We start from the raw sequence: 25,647 nt of genomic DNA, 5'->3' as shown, positions 1-25,647 counted from the left end.
ATAGCTTCTATGGAGAATTCTACCAAACATTCAAAGAAGATTTAATACCTATCCTTCTCAAACTATTCCAAAGAATTGAAGGAGATAGAACACTCCCTAACACATTTTACAAGGCCAACATCACCCTGATCCCAAAGCCAGAGAAGGACAACTTCTCCAGGGAAGGAGAATTATAGGCCAATATTGCTGATGAACATAGGTGCAAAAATCCTCAACAAAATATTGGCGAAGTGAATACAGCAATACGTGAAAAGGATCATATACCATGATCAAGTGGGATTTATACCAGAGATGCAGGGATGGTTCAACATTTGCAAATCATTCAATGTGATACACCACATTAACAAAATGAGGAATAAAAACTTCATGATCATCTCAATAGACGCAGAGAAAGCATTTGACAGGATCCAAAATCCATCTTTGACAAAAAGTCTCAATAAAATGGGGATAGAAGGAAATTACCTCAACGTGATAAAGGTCATACATGACAAACCCACAGCCAACATCATACTCGATGGGGAAAAACTGAAAGCCATCCCTCTGAGAACAGAAACAAGACAAGGGTACCCACTCTCGCCATTCTTATTTAACATAGTACTGGAGGTTTGGCCAGAGCAGTTAGGCAAGAAAAAGAAATAACAGGAATCCACATAGGCAATGAAGAAGTGAAACTCTTGCTATTTTCAGATGACATGATTTTATATAGAGAAAACCCTAAAGAACCCATCAGAAAACTATTAGAAATAATCAACAACTACAGCAAAGTTGCAGGGTACAAAATCAACTTACAAAAATCAGTTGCATTTCTATACTCTAATAAGCTCACTAGCAGAAAGAGAACTCAAGAATACAATCCCACTTACAATTGCAACAAAAATAATAAAATATCAGGAGTAAATTTAACTAAGGAAGTGAAAGACCTATACGATGAAAAACATAAGACATTATAGAAAGAAATTGATGATGACATAAAGAAATGGGAAGAGATTCCATGCACATGGATCAGAAGAATAAATAGTTAAAATGTCCATACTACCTAAAGCAACCTACAGATTCAATGCAATTCCAATCAGAATCCCAATGACATTCTTCATAGAAATAGAACAAAGAATCCTAAAATTCATATGGGGCAACAAAAGACCCTGAATAGCTAAAGCAATCCTGAGAAAAAACAACAAAGCTGGAGACATCACAATCCCTGACTTTAAAATATACTACAAAGCTATAATAATCAAAACAGCATGGTATTAGTTCAAAAATGGACATGTAGATCAATGGAACAGATTGAAAGCCCAGAAATAAAACCACACATCTATGGACAGCTAATCTTTGACAAAGGAGCCAAGACCATAGAATGGAGAAAAGAAAGTCTCTTCAACAAATGGTGTTGGGAAAACTGAACAGCCACATGCAAAAGAATGAAAGTAGATCATTATCTTTCACCATACACAAAAATTAACTAAAAATGGGTCAAAGACTTCAAGGTAAGACCTGAAACCATAGAAATCCTAGAAGAAAATATAGGCAGCACACTCTGTGACATTGGTCTTAGAAGGATCTTTTCAAATACCACGTCTACTCGGCCAAGGGAAACAAAAGAAAAAATAAACAAGTGGGACTTCAAGAGACTAAAGCGCTTCTGCAAGGCAAAGGAAACCAGGAACAAAATGAAAAGATAACCTATCACCTGGGAGAAAACATTTGTAAATTATATATCTGACAATGGGTTAATCTCCAAAATATATAAAGAACTCATATAACTCAACAACAAAAAAACAAACAACCCAATCAAAAAATGGGCAGACAATATGAACAGACATTTTCCCAAAGAAGTTATACAGATGGCCAATAGTCACATGAAAAGATGTTCAACATCACTAATCATCAGGGAAATGCAAATCAAAATTAAACTAAGACATGACCTTACACCTATTAGAATGGCTATAATCACCAAGATGAAAAATAGCAAATGTTGGAGAGGTTGTGGAGAAAAGGGAATCCTAATAAACTGCTGGTGGGAATGCAAACTGGTGCAGCCACTATGGAAAACAGTATGCAGATTTCTCAAAAAATTAAAAATAGAAATACCTTATGACACAGCTATCCCACTACTGGGTATTTATCCAAAGAACTTGAAATCAACAATTCAAAGAGACTTACGCACCCCTATGTTCACTGCAGCATTATTCACAATAGCCAAGCCATGGAAGCAACCCAAGTGCCCATCGACTGATGAATGGATAAAGAAGATGTGGTGTATATATATGTACAATGAATACTACTCAACCATGAAATCATCCCATTCGCAACAACATGGATGGACCTTGATGGTATTATGTTCAGCGAAATAGGCCAGACAGAGAAAGACAAACAGTATATGATTTCACTCATAATGTGGAAGATAAACTAACACATGGACAAAGAAAACAGATTAGTGGTTACCAGAGGGGAAGAGGGTTAGGGGGTGGGCATAAGCTTAAAGGGGCACATTTATACGGTGACTGACAATAATGTACAACTGAAATTTCGCAATGTTATAAACTATTATGACCTCAATAAACTTTTTTTAAAAAAGAGCCTATTTAAAACTAATCTGTATGTTAAAAATGAAAATGGTCAAAATATCTCTGTGGCCCCGGCCTGCATTTCACACAGGTGTAATCAACACTTTTTCCTTCCTCTGTGGGAGGGGCTTTTTGTAAAGTGCTTGTTCTGTGCTAGGTACTGAGCTGGCCTCCTTCTGTCACTGGCTCCTCATCGTCACCTTCACGATGTGTCAAGGAGACTCATAGACAATTTTGCCTCTCAGACCATAGGGCTTTCTCAGCCTTGTGATTGTCCTTGGTCACTAAAAAAGCAGTGCATAAGAAGGCTTGCTTTACTGTTTTTAAGATAAATAATACAGATTTTAACAAAAGAAGGAAATGAAATAATGAGATATTTTGCAATCTTTATATCTTCCACTGTGGTCATGAGAATTTTAGTTTGTTTGTTACTTTTTAATATTTCTCTTAGAAATTAGAAGGAGCCTTTATCTCAGTTCCCCAATTAGAAAAGAAAGTTTGTGTTGGATGTCAACATCATCAGTTATCTCCGATTAAAAGAAGGTGGACAGACCTGCCTCAGGGGCAGTAGCAACCCAGCCCTGTCCGCAGAAAATGGCCGCAAGCAAACATGGTTTTTGTTTTGGTCTATGTTCCCAAGATGGGGGGCAGGGTATTAGTAGCTCAACCTGTAAAACATTTCAAGGGAGGAAACTTTAGCAGGAGAGAGCTCAAAATCTACCATGAGTGTTTTTAATTTATTACTTACTGTTAACTTGAAGGGAAAATAGAAAGGACTTTGTTGAAGAAAAACCTCTCCTAGATGTCTGTCGTTTTGAGTTTTTAACCTTTCACTCACTCCCTTATAAAAAGAAGTGATCATTAATTTAGGACTTAGAGAATGGACTCTCCCCGGACTTTGGCCAAAAATTCCTCTGAAACAGAGATTTTTAAATATCCCTTTTCACACATAAGAATCCTGATGTTCAGGAAGTTACTTGTGCAGAGTCCAAGGTTAGGAAATGGCAGGTGTGTCTTCTTCTTTCTGCTAAGACTCACCTGCGACATCTGTTCCTCTAGACGTGCAAAAAGCTTGATGTTCCTCTAAACCTTAAGATCATTACATATAATTCACTTTCTCACTGTTCCGCTTATGATTTAGCAGGTGGTGGTGAAGAGCACAGAAAGAAGACTAAAGAATTAAAATGTGTGTTCTTGGAATCATGACTAGTGCCTAGCTATTTTTCACTTTTTATAAGTATTAGAGAATCTAGTCCACATATAACCACATCCTTGTTAATTATCATGATGGGATTGAAAGTGGGGAAATAAAGACTAACATTCATTGTTTTTCTACGAGGAAAGCTTGTGCTTTACCCGCTGTATTCCCACATGGCTGAATGCACCTGAAAATGAGCAGCATCTGAAAACAGGTAAACAGTAATGAGTCCTGAAATTGCCACCTATCATGCTATGGCCTCATTTCTCTACTATTAGGAAAACCAAAGACTGGGCAGGAAAGCATCCTAGGTGTCAGGAGGGCTTGAAGAATTGAACTTCTCCATTAGCTTGAATTAATTTCAACGAAAACTAGGGCTGGGTGGACCATAAACTGTCCTCGGCATCAAGTGATTGTCTAAGTAGCTTGAACATTTTCCTGTTTCATTCAAAATGCCAGCATGTGCGTGGGTTTCTTTACCTCAGAGAATGAGAAACGAGTAGAAGGCAAATTACACCACGGGAGCAAAGAATGTAAGAAAAATGAAAACATTTTCAATATTTGCTAGGCTAAAAATTAAAAACACACATATTATGGAATCTCATTTAGCTAAATGTCAGGGATAACACAATAGCTAGAATTTAGTAGTATTAAAACTATTCTAAGAAAAAAAGCAATTTACCAACAATGTGGGGAAAAATAAATTGAGAGAAGAGATTTTATGATTCAGGAAAGGTTATATATGTAGGTGTAAATCATAAATTCTAATAGGGGAGAGCTATAACACAGAAGAAAAGAGCAAATGAGCAAGATCTGAGTGTATGAGAAAAGAAACTGGACATATTGTCTATCTCGCAAATTATTTGTAAGCCAGAATCTTTCTACAATATTTTAATGACTAACCTGGACTGCAAAATATTCTACCTTAGCTTAGCCTGTTAGGATTTCTTTTTAAATTAAGATCAGTAGTCTTTGTGAAATATCCAACCCAGATGCTACTGTTTGCTGACAGCCCTCCTTCATCTCCAGTTCAATTTTTAGAGTTGGTTTAGGGCCCTAGGGTGTTTAAAAACCACACATGTGAGCTGGTTCCTGGGTCAGACAATGTGACCACTGTGGATTCCTGCATTTCTGGAACTGGCCTCAGATATTTTGAATCACTTTTGGCTCCTGTGCCCCTTAAAGTCACTGGATTAAAGGGGTCTGCGATGGGGTTTGCACATCCCCAAAGCTCAGCAGAATTCCAAGGAGTTTGGGGTGGGGCTGGAGTGAAAAGAAAATATGCCAGTCAGGATTTCTCCTTCTCTTGTCTCTAGATGGATTTTTCTTTCTGTAGCTATTGGGGGATGTTTTAAGGGACTTGAAAGATCCCTTTTCCCATTAGTTAGAGATCTTAAGAGTAAGGGACAGATGAAATCAGATCTCGCCACGTAAATTATAACGCTGGGATAGAACAGCTCCCCAGGCCACTCTCTTCTGAGATACGTAGACACACTTTAAAACACTTAAAACTTTTTAAAACACTGGACATTTTATTAACCAGTTTTGCATGCCATAGACTGTGAAAGTTCCTACTTATTTCATATGACTGCTAGTTTTTATATTTTGATTATGAAATATGACCAGTGCCGTGTAATGGGCAACTTGCTAGATTGACAGTGGGCAGACAAATTCTCAGTCCTGCTCATTCATAGTTTTGATTTTCACTTTGTTCAAGGTAAAAGAGTTGGGATTAGGCTATTTTTAAGGATCTTTTCAACCCTAACCATATTTAAACACAAATTTTAGTTTTGAAGTTATTTGCTTTTTTTTTAGAAACTTTTTTTATTTGCAGGGAATGACTCACCCTGAGATAACATCTGTTGCCAACCTTCCTCTTCCCCCACCCCCACAAAGACCCCCCACTGCATGGTTGTCTATCCTAGTTGTAAATCCTCTAGTTCTTCCACGTGAGCCACTGCCACAGCACGGCAACTGACAGACAGGTGGTGTGGTTCCAAGACTGGGAAACGAACCCATGCCGCTGAAGTGGGGAGAGCGCTGAACTTTAACCACTAGGCCTTCAGGGCTGGCTTGAAGTTATTTAGTTTTTAATGATTATATTGCCCCCTTGTTAGGCTTTCTGATGATATGGAGTATGGATAGTTATTGATAAATATGTTACCTCTTATATTGTTAGTTCCTATGCTATATCTACTGAAGGAATGGCTATTCTGATGGACCCCTAAGATCTAGAAATAGAGTGTTTTTGAACTTGTTATGATCTACTGTGCTTATGTTTATTAACTAATTAGTAAGTACCTACTAATAATTGCATTGAGCGTCAGGAGACTTGATTCTGAGACTTTTGGTACATCATTCCATTTCTCTGAGCACTCGTTTCCTCACTTATAAATTGATACTGTCAGACTTAAGGATGATTGGTAAGGTCCAATGATTCTGCACCCCTGGGACTCCCAATACCAAAATGTATATTTATTTTATAATCTAGTGGAATTATTTTATTAAGAACGTTAGTCTGAGTTGTGGATCTTGAAAACAAGGGGATAAAAGTAATACTCTATATTTTATAGCACTTTATACTTAATAAGGAACTTTTATATACATTACCTCATATGAATTCTGCTAGGTAGGCAAAATGATGCTTGCCACATCAGTGAAGGTCCTGGCAGTAAACAGATGGCATACTTATCCAGGGCAATTTAAAACAACAGACTAAAAGGATCATTTACGGAGGTGTGGGCAGAGTTTAAGGAAATAACGGGAGATAGAGTGTTACCTTGGGGTTGTTCTCCATGGGGAATTGTTTCCACTCCTAGGCTTGAAGTTGAAGAAGGGGAGGACCTCCTGACAGAAGCTGTGTCCTTAGGTAAAGGCAAGTTTTGGCAACCTAGTGGTGAGCAATCTAGGGGAATAAGTACCCTGTCTCACTCTCCTCCTGTCCTCTGATCTCCTGCTGGTGACTTCCTTTGGCCAAACTCAACCATAAGCAGAGGGAAAGACTGCCCATGGATACAATCCATTTCAGGCGACCTCTAGAGTACAGAGCAGAGAAGGATAGTGAGAACGGAATGGGGGATGGCGGGACAAATGGAGAGCAGCTGGCACACTTCATGTTACCATTTTACAGATGATGAAATCGAGGTTCAGAGAGTTAATGACACAGCAGAAACTGAACTGCTGGTTACTAGAACCAGCAGGACTCAAACTCCAGTTTTCGACTTCTTAGGCTCATGCTTACAATCTTAAGGGGATTCCTGTTTTCTCAGCATGAAATTAACATTCTTTACCACGTTTTCCAAGAGTGTACATAATCTGGCTTCTGCTTGCCTTGCCAAGTTGACCTTAGGATGCCATCTCCTATGCTGGGGAAACTGGCTGCCTCTCCATCCCTCAAACATGGAATATTATTTTGCTGTTTCTAGGTTTAGCCTCTGCCTAAGGCCTTGCCCCTCGTGCTTTCACACATGGCTAGTTCTTGCTAGATGTCAGCTCAGATGTCACTTGGAGGCCTTTCCTGACCATCCCACCTAAAATACACTTTTCCAATGACTTTCCATGCCCTCTTTCTATTTATTTCCTTTATGGCATTAACTCAATTGTATTTGTCTTCATTGATTGGTGTACATGTAATTTGCTTGCCTTATCCTATTAGGATGTAATTTCTATGGAGGCAGAGCACTCGTCTGTCTTATTAAGACTGTATTCCAACACTTGGTCTGGAACTAGCAAACAGTGTTAACGAATTAGCAAGTAATTCATACTGCCAAGCATTGCTCCAAGGAGAGGAGAAAAAAAACAAAGAATACTAATGCTAGGCAATATTTTGAGGCAAATGGCACACTTTCACCATCCTACCCCCACAGCTTCATCAGATTTGCCAATCAGTTGCATTTTGGTATCTTGTCATTCAGAGATTATAAAGATGTTTTGATTCTTATTGTCGGTGGGGCTTATTTACAATAAAGGTGGTCATAAAACTTGGTAGGTGTGAAAGCTGTAAGTCAGGGGTTCCATGTATGGTCAAACTGTTTCCTTTCCAAGACTTTGGGTTTCTTGAAATGAGGAAGTGGAAGAGGCAGAACGGGAGAGAACATGTATTAGTTAGGGATTTGTAAGTGTAACGATGCTGGTACTGGATTTCTTGGTAATTTATATACCAGTTTATAACCACAGTAAAGGTGAACTGAACTCTAGGCATTTCTTCTACATTTTAGGTGCCAATAACTTGGTCAACTGGGTAGAAATTATGACTGACTGTCACAGATGGCTACTGGTTATGATGCAATTGGGAGCAAACTCTATGGGAATAAGAAAAATGCATCCATTGACAAGATGCAGGAGTGTACTACTGCCTGGTCTCAGGGGCCTGATTGCTATCTGTTCTGTGTTTTGTTTTATAAATTAAATTTTAGTACTGTAGCTACTATGTTGGAAAATTGCCCAGTCAATGGGTCAATGGAGATAAAGAAAACAGACCTTCTGTAGACTTCAGCTTTTGCCATTTCTGATCAAACTGTCTCTTCATTATTTTTATTTCACCACAAATAGTTTATAGTTATTAAAATCAACTTTGCTATAGAAATTACTATAGAAAAATAACTTTCAGCTCAAAATCTAAAACTCTATAGTCTCATCCCCCACATAACAATTTTTCCCATTGAAACAACTGCATTTATGATATAATTTTCTATAACTTTTTTTTAAAGGAACAAAACTCTTATTTTATAGCATAGCAGGATATATGTGTGGTCAACTTTGTGTTCAGAATTCTGAGAGTGACACAATTTTTCTGGCACCTTTTACCAAACTTTTTAGACTCTATGAATTAATTTCATTTCTGTCACTATTTCTCCATCTATCTATTATCCATCTTTCTATCTCTCTATCTATATCTATCTATCTGTCTACCTATCTATCTACCTACCTACCTGTCAACTCTCTATAATATCTATTTGTGTACATACCAATATCTATTTATATACATACATGCACACAGCCAAAGAAGCTTCGAGTTAATCTCCTAGGCTTTCATCATTTGAGCCTTTAAGAGTCAAAAACCTGGCTTGTCCTATTGTTACATTCACTAGACTTATGTTAACTTGTCCAGCTATTTCTTACAGTTTCTAATAGCTATTTCTTTGGGAATAATAGAAGTGCACCGTCTTGGTAAAGTTTTGAGTACTTTGCTGTTCAGTGAAGTCAAGAACTGTTTCTTGAAAACTATCACAGTTGGTTTTTATTATTTCAGAACTTTTTTTTTTTGAGGAAGATTAGCCCTGAGCTAACATCTACTGCCAATCCTCCTCTTTTTGCTGAGGAAGACTGGCTCTGAGCTAACATCCGTGCCCATCTTCCTCCACTTTATATGTGGGACGCCTGCCATAGCATGGCTTGCCAAGCGGTGCCATGTCCGCACCAGGCATCTGGACCGGCAAACCCCGGGCCGCAGAAAAGCAGAATGTGCGAACTTAACTGCTGCACCACTGGGCCAGCCCCTATTTCAGAACTTTTAAGTTGAAATGTATAACAGATATATTTTTCTCTGTGCTATATGATGGGCGCTAGAGATTCAATAGCCATGAACAAAACCAGGCATGGTTACTGCCCTCAGTTCTACGAGAGAGAATCAGGGAAGGCTTCCCTAAAGAAGCAAGGTCTGAGCTGAAATCTGGAGGATAAATCAGTGTTAGCTGGGTGTGGAGGGGAAGAGGAAAGTGTTTTAGGCAGAGGAAAAGAGTGTGGCATATTCCAGGAACTAAGAACTGCCATTTTTTAAGATCAAGGTCTGGCTCTAATGTCTTTATGAAAGAGATTGATTTCCACAAGCCAGACACAAAACTCCATCTCATTATTTCATAGTCACACCTTATGACATAATTAAAAATTTCTTTCACTAAATCACCAGTATTCTAATCCTTGAATGTCTTCCATTTATCAACGCTTTTGCCTTTGGGAGGAGAGTTAAATACACACGGAATCTCAAAGAATATAAGATAAAAAATGTTTGCATTAATATATTTGATAAGGTGATCTGAGAGAGACTGAATTTGTTCTTACCACACTTTATGAATGTGATATTACAATAAAACCCCCAAATTATGCACAGGTATATATAACACAGTGGTGATTGACTCCGGTACTCCTACCCCGGCCTCTGTTCTTAAACAGAAGAACTAGAGGCTAAAGCTTTATCTTCCAGGTGGAGGGTGAGGTGGGATAGAGAAATAGTAGATCATCCAGTCCCAGGAAGCCAGGAGATGGCAGGTGGATTCCCATGTCCCCTTATTTCTCTGGCTTAATCCCTCAGATTCCTTAACTGTGAGTTTGCTGAATTCGCTGCCATGCTGGAACTCAACGACCAGCCCCAGGATCCAGAATCATCTCTATTGTGTTTAAGCTGAAGAGGACCATGGCCACCAGGTGGCAGCAAATTGAAGCAGGAGCAAGACTCATTCGGGTTGTGCCACTGGCTTCTAAGGGACTGGCCGGGCAGGTCCACTCCGGCCATTCATTCCACTAGCCTCACAGTAACCCGACCAGGCCTGTTACACAATTGAACGTTCTCGGCTCCGAGCATGGCGTTACAGAGGTCTTCTTTGATGACGATTTTGCTGTGATACATAGGCCTACACCAAATCTGACAACATGAAATATGAAGAACTTACTTACGGAAGATGTATGACTTGAGACCTCAAACAGCATATGCTTTCCTGGTTTTCCCCATAGCCCCCATTTCCAGTGTCCCCAGTTAGACCTTGTGTTTTGTGGTGTTTTCTTGCCCTTGGAGTTCTTAGAGCTTTAGCAGAGGGTTCTGGTGCAACTGAGGAGATTTAAAGGTGGCTGCATTCCACTAACCCTCCCATCCATCTTGCCTATGAGAAGAGGGCTGGGGTGGGGAAGGTGGTCAGGGACATCATGGAGGAGATGAAAGCATGAAATGCAGCGTGGAGTTCTTGCCTGCAATTTGGGGATGATGGCAGTAGAGAACCACACGCCTTCTCCTGCCAGTGTCTGCGGCGTGGCAGTCTGTGAAAATGAGTTTGTGCTGTCTGGCCGCAAGGAGGACAGTAGACAGACGACTTTGATCTATCTCTATTTAGGACGGAAGGAACAAGACTTCCTTGCTCCACCTACCCTCTCCCACCCTACAGTGTGTTTGTGATGTGGAGGAAATCCAGAAGATCTTTTGTAAAGTGGAGATTGCTCAGATCTAGAAGTACCCTACAGCCCATGTGCGGAGTGTTCAGGAGACCGCCCAGTGGTAAGGACATTATCAATCTTGAAGTGCAGGGAAGAGCAGTAAAGCAGATGAGACCTGGAACATTGACAGCTCCTTACTGTTCCCACTGGATTTGGGGCTGTTTCTCCCCTCAAACTTCTCTTCTCTTGCACAGGAGCTGACGTACCTGCCTTGTGAGTTCCAAGTCAAGTGAAAGATACAGAAGGAAGAAACTCAAAGATGGACACTTGTTCTGGACTTGAGTTATGAACCTTATGAACCTGAGGTTATGATGCAGTCTTGATTGGACTTCATTTAGCACAAAACATCTAGAACATCTAGGCTAAACAGACAGGGGGTTTAGAGTTAATAAATTAAAGCAATTCCAAAAAATAAAGCTGTGTTTTTATACTATTGAACTTTGAGTACTATCTTATCTGTGAAATATAATGTGAAATATACTGGGGAGAAAAGAGAGTAGACTCTTATTTTTATATGTATTTCATTTTACTTTTCCCAAAGGAAATTAACTTAGTTAAATTTGTGGACGGCATGAGTTGAAATTCTGCCCCACCTCGTTCACAGTAGATTCCAGTGGTTCCCAGAGGACAGCGACAGGTGTATCCATGAGGCAATGGAACACAAGTGGCTCCTTTGCTACAGTTGTGTGGAGGGTCATGTTCAGGGTCACAGGTGGAAACCATCTCCGTGCAGAACGCTCCCTTCCACCCACTGGGACAGTCACAGCTGTAGGTTGAGAAAGAAGACAGAATGAGTTGAACAGAGATCTATATACACTGGTGTAACTTGGCAATTTTGACTAGGGTTTCAAGATATCAAAGCTAATTGTGACTCAAACTACCAAGATCCAAACTGTCCAAGGAAAGAGTGAGTAACTGTTTCTGGGGTTACTGGACTGCAATCTAGGATTTAAAAAGGCTCAGCATGTGGAAATTGAAAGAGAATATTATGGGAATCATTTCTTTGGACAAAACAGCACTGTAAGTCCCTCTCCCCACTCCACACCACCTCCGAGGGGAAAGGCTGTGAACGGAGTTGCTGCCTCCTGACCTCAAGCCTAGAGGAAAGAAATGAAGCTTGATCATTGTTCCCTGACCTTGGGGAACACACAGGCCCGGCTCCTGGGGCTACAGAAGGAACTGTAACCCCTCCAGAGTCGAGGCGAATGGTAGTGTGTCCCTGGGACGGCTTGTGGCACCCTGAGCTGGGATCAGCTGCGGGACGTGTAAAAGGGAACTTGCAGGGCTGGCACGGTGGCCTAGCGGTTAAGTTCTCACACTACGCTTTGGTGGCCTGGGGTCCGCAGGCTTGGACCCTGGGTGCTGCTCAAGCCATGCTGTGGTGGCATTCCACATACGAAATAGAGGAAGATTGGCACAGACGTTAGCTCAGGGCCAATCTTCCTCAGAAAAAAAAAGAACCTCTTGCCCAGAGTGTATTCTGATAGCTGAAGAGACCCCAGCTCTAAGAGGCAGTCAGTTCATGGCTGGGGCAGAATCTGAGGGTAAGGGGGGTACCCAGTGCACAGAGAGACCTGGTCTGGGTTTAGAGAGTGATATTGGGAGGTGCCCAGCAGGGGAGTCTCTGATGGACCCCCTAAAGATAAAATGTAGGGCAGCTAATTATATTTGTGTCAGATAAACAATGAATAATATTTTAGTATAAGTCCCATGCAATATTTGAAGTTCAGACAAACACTATTTGAGATGTAGTAAAAAATTATTTGCTGTTTATCTGTAATTCAAATTTATCTGGGTGTCCTGTATTACTTTTTTTCCTAAATCTGGCAGTCCTGCACTGATGGGAGAAAAGTTTGGCTTTAAGTCCCTGCCAGGCCCAGAGAGCACTAAGCCACCAGATGACAGTGCGAGCGAAGGAAGCCCATCCAGGATGTGGTGGGGGCGCGGAGGCAGAAACCACGAGGCTGGGGAGAAACAGCGGTGGCAGATCACACCTCCTTCTGAAACCTTCTGTTCACATAGCGAGGCCCAGCTGGGTTAGGGCGACAGTCTTGAAGAGGGAAGCGTTGTTAGTCTTTTAAAATGAACTCTTTGAATTAATGAACTGAGAGTGTATTTGTGAATTGAAGTGTCTATTAACCAAGTGGTATCAGAAAATTCAATGGACCTTCCCATATTTTAATCGAGGACCAAGCAAAGGATGACTCCTCTTAAGCAGGTTTAAAAAGTGAGGGAGAAACAAAAATAGATTTACTTCATGGATCCATCCGTGACCCTAGGTCACACTTACTTGTTCTCAGTGCATTACAATAGTCTTTACCTACTGTAAACTGTAGACATACATGACATTAACAGTGTTGCTGGGTTGTTGAAAAGCTTCACCAATAGGACACTTTCTAACGTGCACGAGTCAAGACGAGGCAGGTAGAAAACAGAAGTATCATAAATCGTTTTTTCTTTAGGCTGGAAGAACCCTCACAGATTCCGAGGATTAAAGGCGGATCCTATCGTCCCCTCTAGGTGGACCAACCAGGATGACACATTCTATGCCACAGAGAGGAGGAGGTAAGGACCATGAACACGCTGCAAACATTATCAACAACCTTTATCATTTTATAGAAACAAGAGGTAAGAGCTTCATAAAACTGAGACTAAACGCAAAGAAGAAAATCAAAATCACTTCTAACCTCTGACCACGGTGAGGCCGAGCTTTTTCAGGATTCAGCATCCATCTTTCCACTCCCTCCTCTAAGCAAATTTTAACATTAAAAATGCTGGGAAAACTGGAAATTCACATGGAAAGGAATGAAACTAGGGCCCTCTCTTACACTACTCACAAAAATTAACTCAAAATGGATTAAAGACAAATGTAAGACCTGAAACCATAAAACCCCTAAAAGAAAAGAGAGTTTTTAGTTTTTCTTGTTTTTAAACTTCATATAAATGTAAGGATATTGTGGAACATCTTCAATGACTGCCTTTCACTCAGGATTATGTTTTGAGATTTACCCACATAGATGCGTGTAGCTGTTGCATTAATTGTCAGTGCTATATAACTTGATACTCAGAAGTTCATATTTTTTGTGTAGTTGAAATTTCAATATTTTCTTTTGTGGTTTGCATTTCTTGTGACTTATTCAAGAAATCTTTCCCTATTCCGAGGTCAGAAAGATTTTTTTTTTAATGTTAACTCCTTAAACTATTACAGTTTTTCCTTTTATACTTGTCTTAATACAGCTGAAATTATTTTTAGTGTTTGATATAGGGCAGAGATCCAATTACAGTTTTCCATATGGATAAGCAATAGTCTCAGCACTCTTCATGGAATAGTCCATCCTTCTCCACTGACGAGCCAAGACCATTTATGCACTCTTGCATTATCATCATCCTGTTCCATTAGTCTGTTGGTCTAACCCTGTGCTGGTATCACACTGTCTTAATGTCTCCAGCTTTCTAACAGTCTCGATATCTAGGATGGCAAGTTCTGCTGTCCGGTTTTCTGTTCATGGGCGTCTTGGCTCTTCTTAGCCCTTTGCTCTTTCACCTCTGTTCCGTCAACTAGGTCCAAGTACAAGACAGGCAGATTTCCGTGCCTTCTCCTTGTGCAAGACAGGGCTTATTTTTCATTTATTCTTATGCTGAGGGTGTGGCTCTTTGGGGTCCCAGGCTGTGAAGAGTCTCCTGATAGATCCCCCAGGGCAGCCCTCAGCCTGAGTCTGCCTGCTGTCACCCGTGCAGCCCTTGGGGGGTAAGTTCACACAGCTCCAGGGTTTAACAGGAACTCAGGCGAAAGCCAACTTCGACATTTAATTTCTAGCTTTCCTTTCATTTCATTTGGGCTCCATAAATGCATTATTTTCACTTCAGGGAACAGTGTTCTGAAAGTATACATCTTATATTTTACTCATGTTGAATATTTTCACTGGGGAAGATCGTTCAGGATATATAATTCCCCTTAGTTCAACAAACAGAACTCCCTATAAATAACATTAAAAAATTTATAATATTTAGAAACATCTTTCCATATTCATTAACTCCTCTTCCACAACCTCATGTTTAATGGTTGAATATTGTTTCACTGGATTGATGAAATATACTTCATTCTCCTGGTCACGTGTGGGCTATTATATGTTTTTAATTTTTCACTTTCTACCAACACCTATGTGATAAAACACTTGTAGCTAAAGCTTTGTTCATATCTATAATAGTTTCCTTAGGATAAATTCAAATATTATCATGACTTCTAGGCTCGGGGTTCATGTTCCAACCTGCCCCCCCATAACAATTGTACCAATTTACATTCCCATCATCAGTGAATGAGAATGCTCCTGAAATAATGGATGTGCATATAATTCAAAATATGGAACATTTTTATAGGATTCTTGTTCTTTATCGACCCAATAGTTATTTATTAAAATAAAAATGATTCAGTCTTTGCCTACACATATTTATCAAGAACATATTCATTTTAAATTCCTATATTTTCCTTTATTACTTGACAGTCTAGTCAAATTTATGCTTCACCAAAATTCACTTTTTATCTTTTTTTCAGTATTTACTATGTGCGTGGCACCATCTTGGCGCACACAGGATGGGAAGACGGCCCACCGAGCTGAGTGCGCAGGTGGATCCCCTGGGCTGCTGGTGCTGAGGGGCGGAGGGCGGGCACAGAGAATCCCGAACCCAGCAAGGGAAGCCGGGGGCGAGGACGTAACTGACGTCAACGCCACGCGTTCCCCAACGCCACGCGTTCCCCGACGCCCCGCTAGACCTTGGTTCTAGGAGGAATTTAAAATGAAAACGCTCATCTATTTGGAACATAGAGATGGGGGCACAGGCACACACACAAAATGGTAAAAAAACGAACAAAAGTCTCTGAGGAGAGTGCCATCGCATTACATAGACTGTTTAGATGGGTCATGACGAAAAAAATTCATATGCTTATTGCATCTAATAGTTGTGCAAAAAAAGTTTGTAAAGTTGTAGAAGGTTCTCCAAAATAGAGAAAAACAAATACACAGTTAACCTGCTACAGAATTACATAATGATTTTGATGACTATTTGAAGATCGTAAAGAGCATAAAATATTTAAAGATCTTTTGTGCAAAAATAGACTGTCTTACCTGATGAGGATTTTTAGGCTGGTTAATTTTAAAACTACAGATGAGAGGCAGGCTCCGAGGACTGGAATTTTGCTTGCCCTTTTGAGAGACATTTGCATTTGTGAAGGAAGGGGGGATGACCTTGTAGGGACCTGAAATTGGCCACCCCAGGATGTGTCTCTTTGGCATCGGGACTGTTTGGGGCTGATTGCTTTTGATAACAGGGACAGGGAAGGAGGTTCTGAGGAATGGAACTTGCTCTTGTTGGGACACATTTACATTTGTAACGTAAATCTCTATCTGTAAAAGGTGCCTCCCTCTCTGTACCAGGAAGAAGAGAGATAACCTTATCCCTAGAAACTCTTAATGGGGAAGGCAAGAACTTAAGTTGGTTGCTGTCTGGCAATCTCATGTAACTGATTTAGGGTGGTGGCTTCTGACCTTTACTTAATCCGATTTGATTCTTGTCTAAAAGTCATGGGATCACCCAACGACCAGACCCCACCTGCAATAATACCATTTTAACTTTTTTTCATGTTCTTTCCTTTGTCTTGTAAAGAAATGACTCACATACCCATGCCTTATAAAATTAGCGCTAACCCTCAACTCGGGGCAGCAGCAGGAGCTCTGACTCCCCGTGGGTCCTGTCTCCACGCACCAGCTCTGCCTGCCCATGGGCCCTGTCCCCATGCTATTCTATTCTCTAAATAAAAGAGCACTACTGCCAGATCTTGAGAGTCCAAGAAATCTTTCTTTCGACTCCTCGGCTCACGGAGCCCCCCATCATTACCAATTTCATAAAAGAAACAAAACTAGTAAAAATTCTTTTTTTTAATTTTTAATTTTTTTTTTTTAAAGATTGGCGCCTAGGCTAACAACTGTTGCCAATCTTCCTTTTCTTTTTTTTTTTTTATAAGGATTGGCACCTGGGCTAACAACTGTTGCCAGTCTTTTTTTTTTCTGCTTTATCTCCCCAAACTCCCCCGTACACAGTTGTATATCTTAGTTGCAGGTCCTTCTAGTTGTGGGATGTGGGACACCACCACAACGTGGCCTGATGAGTGGTGCCAGGTCCACCCCCGCCCAGGATCCGAACCCTGGGCCACCGCAGCGGAGCGTGAGAACTTAACCACTCGGCCACGGAGCCAGCCCCTAAAAATTCTGATTAAAGAATTTTTATGTAAAAATAACTGGCTCTAGTTTATTACTTTTTCATGATGATTGCGCCATCTAGTGGTTCATTTTTATCTACTTGAGAAAAACAAAACTAAGAACAAAGTTAATTGCATTGCCTTACAGGCACACATGGCAGTGGTAAAATATTTATTTTTATATTAAATATAGCTTAAATCACATTAAGCATAATATAACACAGATGCTATATAAACTTATCTGAAAAATAACGTCTTAAATAAAAGAAGTTCTCATCTGTTTCCTTTCAGAATTTTTAGGTCTGAAGCAATTAGCTATGTGTGCAAAGATTTAAAAAATTACTTTCAAATACCATATACTACTCTTTTACGTTATATTTTAAGAGATTTTCATCAGATTGGTTTTGTGCAAGGTCAGATTTTTTTCTTTTTCTTCCCTCCCTGGGCTTCTTTGGCCCCTTGTGAAATGTTAGAGAATAAAAAGTCTCAAATCTGCATTCGTTATTCTTCACTCAGGGTGATGATATTCTTCCAGCCCTGGAAATTAATTCGTTGACATTTCTTCCTTTAACCGCACACATCCCACTCTGTCCTGCAGAAGAGCAGCTTTTGGAGAGGTATGTGTGTGAGGTGGGGGGTGTCCAGATAGTGGGAAAAGCAGAAAAAACCCAGAGAGGTAGATATTCATTCATTTAAAGAATATTTATTATTACTTTTTACAGGCTGAGTGTCTGCCACGGTGGCTTGCAATGGGCGTTCCCTGACACATAAGGCCGCAGTCTTGGCCTCGAGGATGTGCTGTTTTGTGGGAATCAGGTTAGTAAGCAGACAATGTTAATGAAACATGACAAGGGCTAAAATGAGAGCCATGGGAGCCCATAGGAAGGACAGTAAGCAATTTCAGAGAGTGCAGGGAAGGCTTCTGACGTGAGATGGGCCTCCGTGAATGAGAGCTTTGAGGGATGGTGTGGCAGAAGATGAGGCTGGAAAAGGAAGCCAGAATAGGCTGAGAAACTGGAATAGAAACTGAGTAACGGGATGAGAGAGTCCACCTGTAAGCGACAGATGTGTGGGGAATGACATGAATGATGAGGCAGATGTTAAGATATTTATTTAGTATGTATAGGGTGACGCCATCGTGTAACAATAAACTCTCTCGTGATGTAAGTTTAATCTTAGTGGGGTCTTACTATATTTTTGTCACTCTAACAGAGGTTGGCAGGCTTTGACACTATATCGTGTACTTTATGGGCCACACAGAACTTTTTACAACTCAACTCTACCGTTATTGAAAGCAGCCATAGGCTGCTATATGCCAACAGAACTGTATTTATAAAAACAGTCATGGGGGCCGGCCCGGTGGTGCAGTGGTTAAGTGCACACGTTCCACTTCAGTGGCCTGAGGTTCCCCGGTTTGGATCCCGGGTGCAGACATGGCACTGCTTGGCACGCCATGCTGTGGTAGGCATCCCACATACAAAGTAGAGGAAGATGGGCACCGATGTTAGCTCAGGTCTAATCTTCCTCAAAAAAAAAAAAAATTATCTGCAATTTAGGAATTTAAGTCAATTTTATTCTAAGTGAACAGCTGTAAAATAATTAACCATATTAGTAAAAACACACTCCAACATTCAACTCTCGATTGCCATCACGACCAACTGTTATCCGTATTTCTAAAGTGTCTAACATTTTCTTCTGTGTTATCTCTCCATGTTTAGAGGCAGAAGAACACACAGATTGTTCGTTATCTATTAGCCACTGAGGATAGCTAACATTTTGGAATGGATGTGAGTTAAGAAAACAGTTCTATGTATAACGTCAGGAATTCTGAAGATCTTTTGAATATTCTTAGCTATCATATCATTGATGCTTCAGCCCTTTGCCTGTTGTTCTACTTAATTCACCAAAAAAAGCCCTTTATCACCTTGAGCTGCATCTCAAGATAAGTTATGGTTACAGATTTGTGGGTTTTCTGTGTATAAGCAAAAACAGATACAGTACTTAAAATGAAATCTATGTGATATGGTAACAAAGTCATATGAATAATGGAATAAATGCATGTTACTTAGCAATAGATGATCCCATTGCCTAAAGGACTCCACTTCTGAATATTCAACTTCTTTCTCTACTATTTAAAGGGAAAAGGAATCATGGCTGAATCTCCTTCTCCTTAGACCATCTGTTGTGGCAGATGGCTTCATTCATGTCAATTGCTTTCCTTTATGATTTATTTCCATTTGAGTATCAAGTTGGGAGATTCAGGTAAGTGTGATGTGATGGATATCATTTTACCTGCCAAAATATACTGGATGTCAAATGACATGCTCACAATTGGAGCCTTTGAAGAATATGCAGACAAGTGCTAAAACAAGTGAACCTCACGCACACTGGAATGTGGTGGCACGTCAAGACTCAGCACGCTTACAAGGAAGGGTTGCTATAATCTCGCCACCTGCTGATGCTTCCCAGGGTCTGCCTTTCTTTGCCGATGAGATCACTCACCAAACTCTTGATGATACCTCCTAGAATGTAAGGAGGATGAGATGAAGTTCCTCTTTACATATTAATGAAAGTACTGGCACCTGTCTGTGGACCTCAGTCCGGAAGGTTCTGTTCTCCAGGTATATGGGCCTGAACATTGCATTATGTTCACAGTTGGCCTTAATTCCTCTTAGAGAGGGAAATCTTTTGGGGAAACTAGATGAGCTGCTTGGGGTAGATGCAGGACCCTAGTTGCCCTGCTATAAGTATGACCCTGGAATACAAAAAGAAGATAGCTAAATTTCTTTGCTTGAGACCAGGAGAGAAATTTGGTTTATTCTAACCTAGAGAGTCAGGTGGAGCAAAATGAAGCAATAACAAGAAGACGAAGAGATGGGGTGGAGTGGCCACGTATTTACTGCAGTGGTGGGATGACCAAACTGCAGGTTGAAAGTTACGTAGGTGGCCATGATGTAAACTTTTCCCTTCTGTATTTGCACTCATCTCCTCCCCCTGCCCCAACGTAGACAATCTGATCTGTCTCCAAGCGTGAACGTCTTTGTTCATTTAATAGGAATCAAAGGAGTTGACTGTCACTGTTAGGCATACATGGTATGGAGTAGAGTCTGTATGAGTGGAAGCAAGACCACGGAACTAGGAAGGCTTTGAGAACATACACTTTCCTCCTGGAATCTGCATTGATCTTGGGAAGCTCTTTGGTCTCTCACAGTTCCTGTAGATCTCACGGTCTGGTAGAAAGCAACTGACATCCGAGTTACACAACGACCAGGAGAGAAAAGATGTTCCCCTGAAACCACTGTGACAAGGAGGCTTGATTAAAATCTACACTGAATTCTTACTTCTGACACTTATGTTCTAGCTACTTAAATAATAAAGGAAAAGAAAGTATGAACTTACTTTAGAATCTACACCCTCCAAATACTTTTTCCATAGGTGGCATCAAATAATGGACTTATATTGTTTTAGCAGATAAGAACTGAAGGTGGGGAAAAACTGGAGTAAAATATCCCCAATTTTAAAAGTGGTTATCCGTAACTGGTAGGATCATGAGTATTCTTTTTATTTTATACTTATGAATTTTACAAATTAGACAAAATGTGCATTATATGTACTATTATTTTCTAATTCAAATGTACACAAAAGTAGAATAAAAATAGTATGAATGAGGGCTCTTGGAACCCATTATCCAGCTTCAAATGGTCAATTTTATGCTCTTTGGTTTCATCTGGTTTTTTTCTCTGCTATTTTTTTTTTTGCCAAATTGTTTTGAAGAAAATCCTATTTTATCTGTAAATACTTCAGTATATATCACTAATAGGTAAGAAACTTTTAAAAACACAACCACAATACCATTATCAAACCCAACAAAATTAATATTAATTACTTAATATCATCCAATTTCTGTGTTCAGTTAATTATAATTGTGTCAAAAAAGTTTTTTTTGAAAGTTCACCAGGATCCAAACAAGTTCCACAAATGCATCTGCAGAGCATGTGTCTCAAGGCTTGTTTCCCAGATGGAAATTCTCCCTCTGTATTTCTTTCCATCCATGCCATTGTTTTGTGTCATTTGTCCAGTAGAATTTCCTGATTTCCGGATTTGGCTGTTTATATCCTTATGATGTCATTTAACTAGTTTTCTTCTTTTGCCCATATTTTTCATAAACTTGTAGATGTAGAGACTTGATTAGGTTCACGTTCAGGTTTTTTAATCGCTTGTAGGTGGTGCTGTCAAGGTCCAACTGCATCGCATCAGGAGGCACAGAACGTTAGTTCCGCATTTAACTGTGTTATGACGGACCAGTTGGTTAAGTGTTGTTAGCTTGTTCCAACCATTATATAGTTTCCTATCAACCTTTCACTAAATAGTTCAAGCAGCCATTATTTCTTTGGTGGTTACAAAATGGTGATGTTTCTCATTTCTATTATTTATCCTGCACGTACTTGCTCAGTTCTATTAAGAACTACTTCTCATCAATTATCTGGCTGGTTAGTATTATTTAGTATTAGTTATCTATTGCTGCATAACAGATTACTCCCAAATGTAATGGCTTAAAGCAACAATAAACGTTTATTACTATTCTGGACTCATAATAGGTCACTCTGCTTGCACGCTTGCCACCTGCAAATGCATCCTCTACACAACTGCCAGAGGGACCACATAAAATGCAGTATGCCCACTGTTAAAACTGTTCAGTGGATACGATCATTTAATCCTTAAATTTAATAATTTGAGGAAGGCAGAAGTGGCAATGACTTCCGACCTAGCTTTGTAGACTATCCTGTTCTTTACACAGGTCAGCCCTCTTGAGTGTGGCAAAGACTGTGGGAGCATGTGTCTACCAAAGCAAGAATCACTGGGGGCCACGGAGGGCTGGCTACCATAGTCTAAAATGCAAGCTTTATAGGAAAGGAAGGTTGAACCCATCCATCTTCCCCTTTATCAAAGTTCAGAATAATGCACAGTACACTCGCAGCCTCCAGAGGTTACAAGTTTTTTCCCCCTAGGGGACGTGGAGTATCACTACAACTCTGTGAATTTTGTGTTTTGGCATGTTTAACTCTGCTATAGACCTTATTCTCTGTGATTCTGACACTGTCACATCTTTGGCCAGTGGGAGTCTTGTTAAGTTGACTCCAGTCCTCTTTTGAAATGACCCTAGCAGTCTTTGAGAACCCTCTTGCTTTCGGGCATGAAAAGACATCCACTCATATCATGCATTTCCTAGCCCAGACCTGACTGTCCAATTCTGCAAGAAGTCCTAGTTCATTTTTAGTGGAAAATGGTATTTGGAGATGACAATTTAGCACTAGAGCAATTCATTGCTACTGAATTATTACTGTTTCTAGACCTCTTTAGTGGCCATAGCTAGGAAATAAGGTTTTTAGAAAAAGAAAATTAAGCCATGAATTCATATGTTATTTCCAGTTCAAATTAAAGATGAAGGGCCGGCCCTGTGGCCGAGTGGTTAAGTTCCCATGCTTTGCTTGGGTGGCCCAGGGTTTCACCAGGTCAGATCCTGGGTGCGGACTTAGTACTGCTCATCAGGCCATGCTGAGGTGACATCCCACATAGCTTAACTAGAAGGACCACCAACTAGAATATACAACTATGTACTGGTGGGCTTTGGAGAGAAAAAAAAAAAGAGGAAGATTGGAATCAGATGTTAGCTCAGGGGCCAATCTTTAAAACAAAAACTAAACATGAGAAGATTTTTACTTTTTTGATTTTATATCTATATTTTCTTTCTGGTAAGCTAAAAATCTTCATTCCTAATGATAAATATCAACATAATTACTCATTTGCTTTACATCCATCCATCCATCCATCCATCCATCCATGTATCTATCCATTCCATCCAGCTATCTTGTTATTTAGCTATTTTTATCTATAGTTTCAAAATAACACTACCAACGCTACCACTAGCATCAAGACCATAGGATGTAATTTAGGGTATCTGTATGGTTCTTTTTGTCCTTAGAATATAATCCACTGCACAGTCAAAATACTTTGAAAATCCATTGAATTAAGTTTTCTCTACTTGATTATACCACCAACTTGAAATACAGTTGGATTCATTTATGTCTTTATTTTGTTTCAATGTTTAAGAATTACTCTTTTTCATTTTTGATTTACCAGGTGAAATATTTGCCTAGTCCCAAATAAAAACTAATAAAGCAAATTGTATTTTTAAATGTCTAGCTTTCATCGCTGTCACTTCTTGTTCTCTTCCTCATTCTATAGGTAACCATTTATACATTTTTTTCATGATCTTCCTGTAACCACCCCTGATGCAGGAAGGGTTAATAATCACTGGAAAAGGCTTGCCAACAAACTGTGACCTGGAGGTGAGAAGGCCAGTTAGCCAAAGACAGGTAAGATATCCAGAGGGAGGCAACCTAAGCCAGGCACGGCTGCCCAGAGCACAGATGGAGACAGGATATCGGGAGCAGGAGGGGCCATTGCCTAGGAGACCTTGCATGCTCCGAGATAAGAATATACGAGCACAGCAAAAACATGATAATATCAAAACAGAGACCAAGCGAGGTCTCCTTGAGAAATCACTAAGAATTCTTGGCATCCGCTAATTACATTGTCCAGAACACCTGTGTATGTTTAACAGATGTAAGCTGTGTATATATTGAAATGCTGGTTATAATAAACTCAGAGTGGCCATCAGCCCTCTCTGCATCTATCCTGGTGTGTACATTGGATCGCGACACCAACACTTCCCTTATTTTTTTTCTTAGAAAAATATGAGCATATGTGTGATGTATTGCTCTATATATGTATTTATATCTGTTTATCTATAACTATTCTCTTTTCTTCTATGTTTCTCTGCCCTGCTTTTTTCACTTAATGTACCCTGAGGATCACTCCATAGCAACACGGAAGATTCTTTTTTACAGCTGCACAGCCCTCTGTTGTATGACTCTCCTTCAGCTTTCCCAGCTAGACACCTAGTGTGAGGAGTTTCCAGTCTTTGGCCTTAACAAGTACAGTTTGCTCCAGTAAGCACAGTGTCCGTTTCTCTACAGCCTCACCACTAAATCAGTCAATTTTTTAGCTTTTTGCTAATCTCCTGGCTAAGAAATAGTATCAGTCTTGACTTGGAGTCCCTAGAAAACAGAGTCTAAAAGCAGTTCCAAGGAAATGAGGAGTACCGTGCTGAACAAGCAGGAGTGAGGGGAAAGCGGGGTGGGGGGGGGGGAGCGGAGGGAAAACCAGCGCCAGGCAGGGAGCCACAAGCTGGCGACATGCAACTGGTTGTTTGGTGAGGGGTGTTTCCTGAGAGGCTGGAGAGAGTGATACGGTTAATTCGAAAACTGTGCAGGAGAAGAGAAAAGTGTAGCGGGAGTAGACAGGTTGACAGCAGGTCATGGTACTCCTCGAGGGAAGGATTAAAGGATTCACATGTTGCTGCGCTGGCCATGAAAGACCAAGGACAGTGTTGAGCTGGAAGTGATGAGAGCAGAGAGAGCTTTAGGAAGCTTCAGCGTGGGTTAGAGGAAGGCGCGATCAGGGAGCCGACACTGGCTGGCGAACAATCCCACAGTCCAGCCGAGGAGAATGGACGACGGAACTACGCACTGATGGCTCACATACACGGACGAGGACAAACCAGGCAAGGAATTCATAATCTGGGGAGTGTGGGGAGCCCTGGAGAGTCTATGATTGGGCTCTAGGGACTTTGCAAACCTCTAAAATTTTATGCAATTTTTTGTGTCCTAAGTATGTTCATTTTTCTGGGGAAAAGATTTTGAGCTTTCACCAGATTCTCAAAGGTATCTGTGAGCCAAAAAAATAATTAGGAGACACTGGATGAGAGAGATTTTGTGCTCACTGACAGATTTATGTTGTCAGTAAGCCACATTTATGAACTTGGTGTAAATCTCGGAGGCTTTTCTCATTTTACATCCACATTCTCTGAACTGCTATTGTACTAGGGTCTGTGCTGCTCGTTTCTACATTGCACGCATTTTTGTAGGTTTTGTTTTCCTACCCTGTGCTTTCCTTCAGGAACACAGCTGCCCATCGCCCTCAGTCCCTCAGGAGGCAACTTTAAGGGCAAGCAAAGTGCAACTTAAATGAAGTCAAATCTGCTTAAAAACACTTTGCACCAAACACACATACACATAGGGCTAAGTTAGAACTAAACAAACCCTTTTATTTTTATTGTTTTAACCTCCTAACGACAGAAATGGTTTGCTGTTTCTCTGTTGCATCGGAGCTCATCCCAGAGCACAAAGGCCTTACATGGACCCTGCCTTCCTGGTTGGAGAAGCTGGGCTGGAACAGAACTGGGGCTGTGGGCACTGAGGGACTGGGAGCCGGAAAGCCAAGCTTTCAAGCAGTTTAGGGAAGCCCAGCACGGCCCCACCTCCCTCCTTACTCGGCAGGAGACGCCCCTTGCAGAGCAAAGCAAT

The 25,647-nt window shown here is 40.5% G+C and overlaps 1 protein-coding gene across 1 annotated transcript in view; it reads right to left on the bottom strand.

Annotated features, from left to right (window-relative positions):
* Positions 1-25,647, bottom strand: part of LOC106842352 (protein eyes shut homolog) — a 1,064,587-nt gene that overhangs the window by 35,796 nt on the left and 1,003,144 nt on the right. Inside the window, exon 32 of the mRNA XM_070516721.1 lies at positions 11,559-11,731. Within this exon, the coding sequence (XP_070372822.1) occupies positions 11,559-11,731 (173 nt within the window). The remainder of the gene's footprint in view (positions 1-11,558; positions 11,732-25,647) is intronic.

This window comes from Equus asinus, chromosome 8 (assembly GCF_041296235.1).
Source record: "Equus asinus isolate D_3611 breed Donkey chromosome 8, EquAss-T2T_v2, whole genome shotgun sequence".
NCBI classification, from domain to species: Eukaryota; Metazoa; Chordata; class Mammalia; order Perissodactyla; family Equidae; genus Equus; species Equus asinus.
Note: the sequence above shows the minus strand (reverse complement) of the source record. Positions and strands in the feature narration are given on the sequence as shown.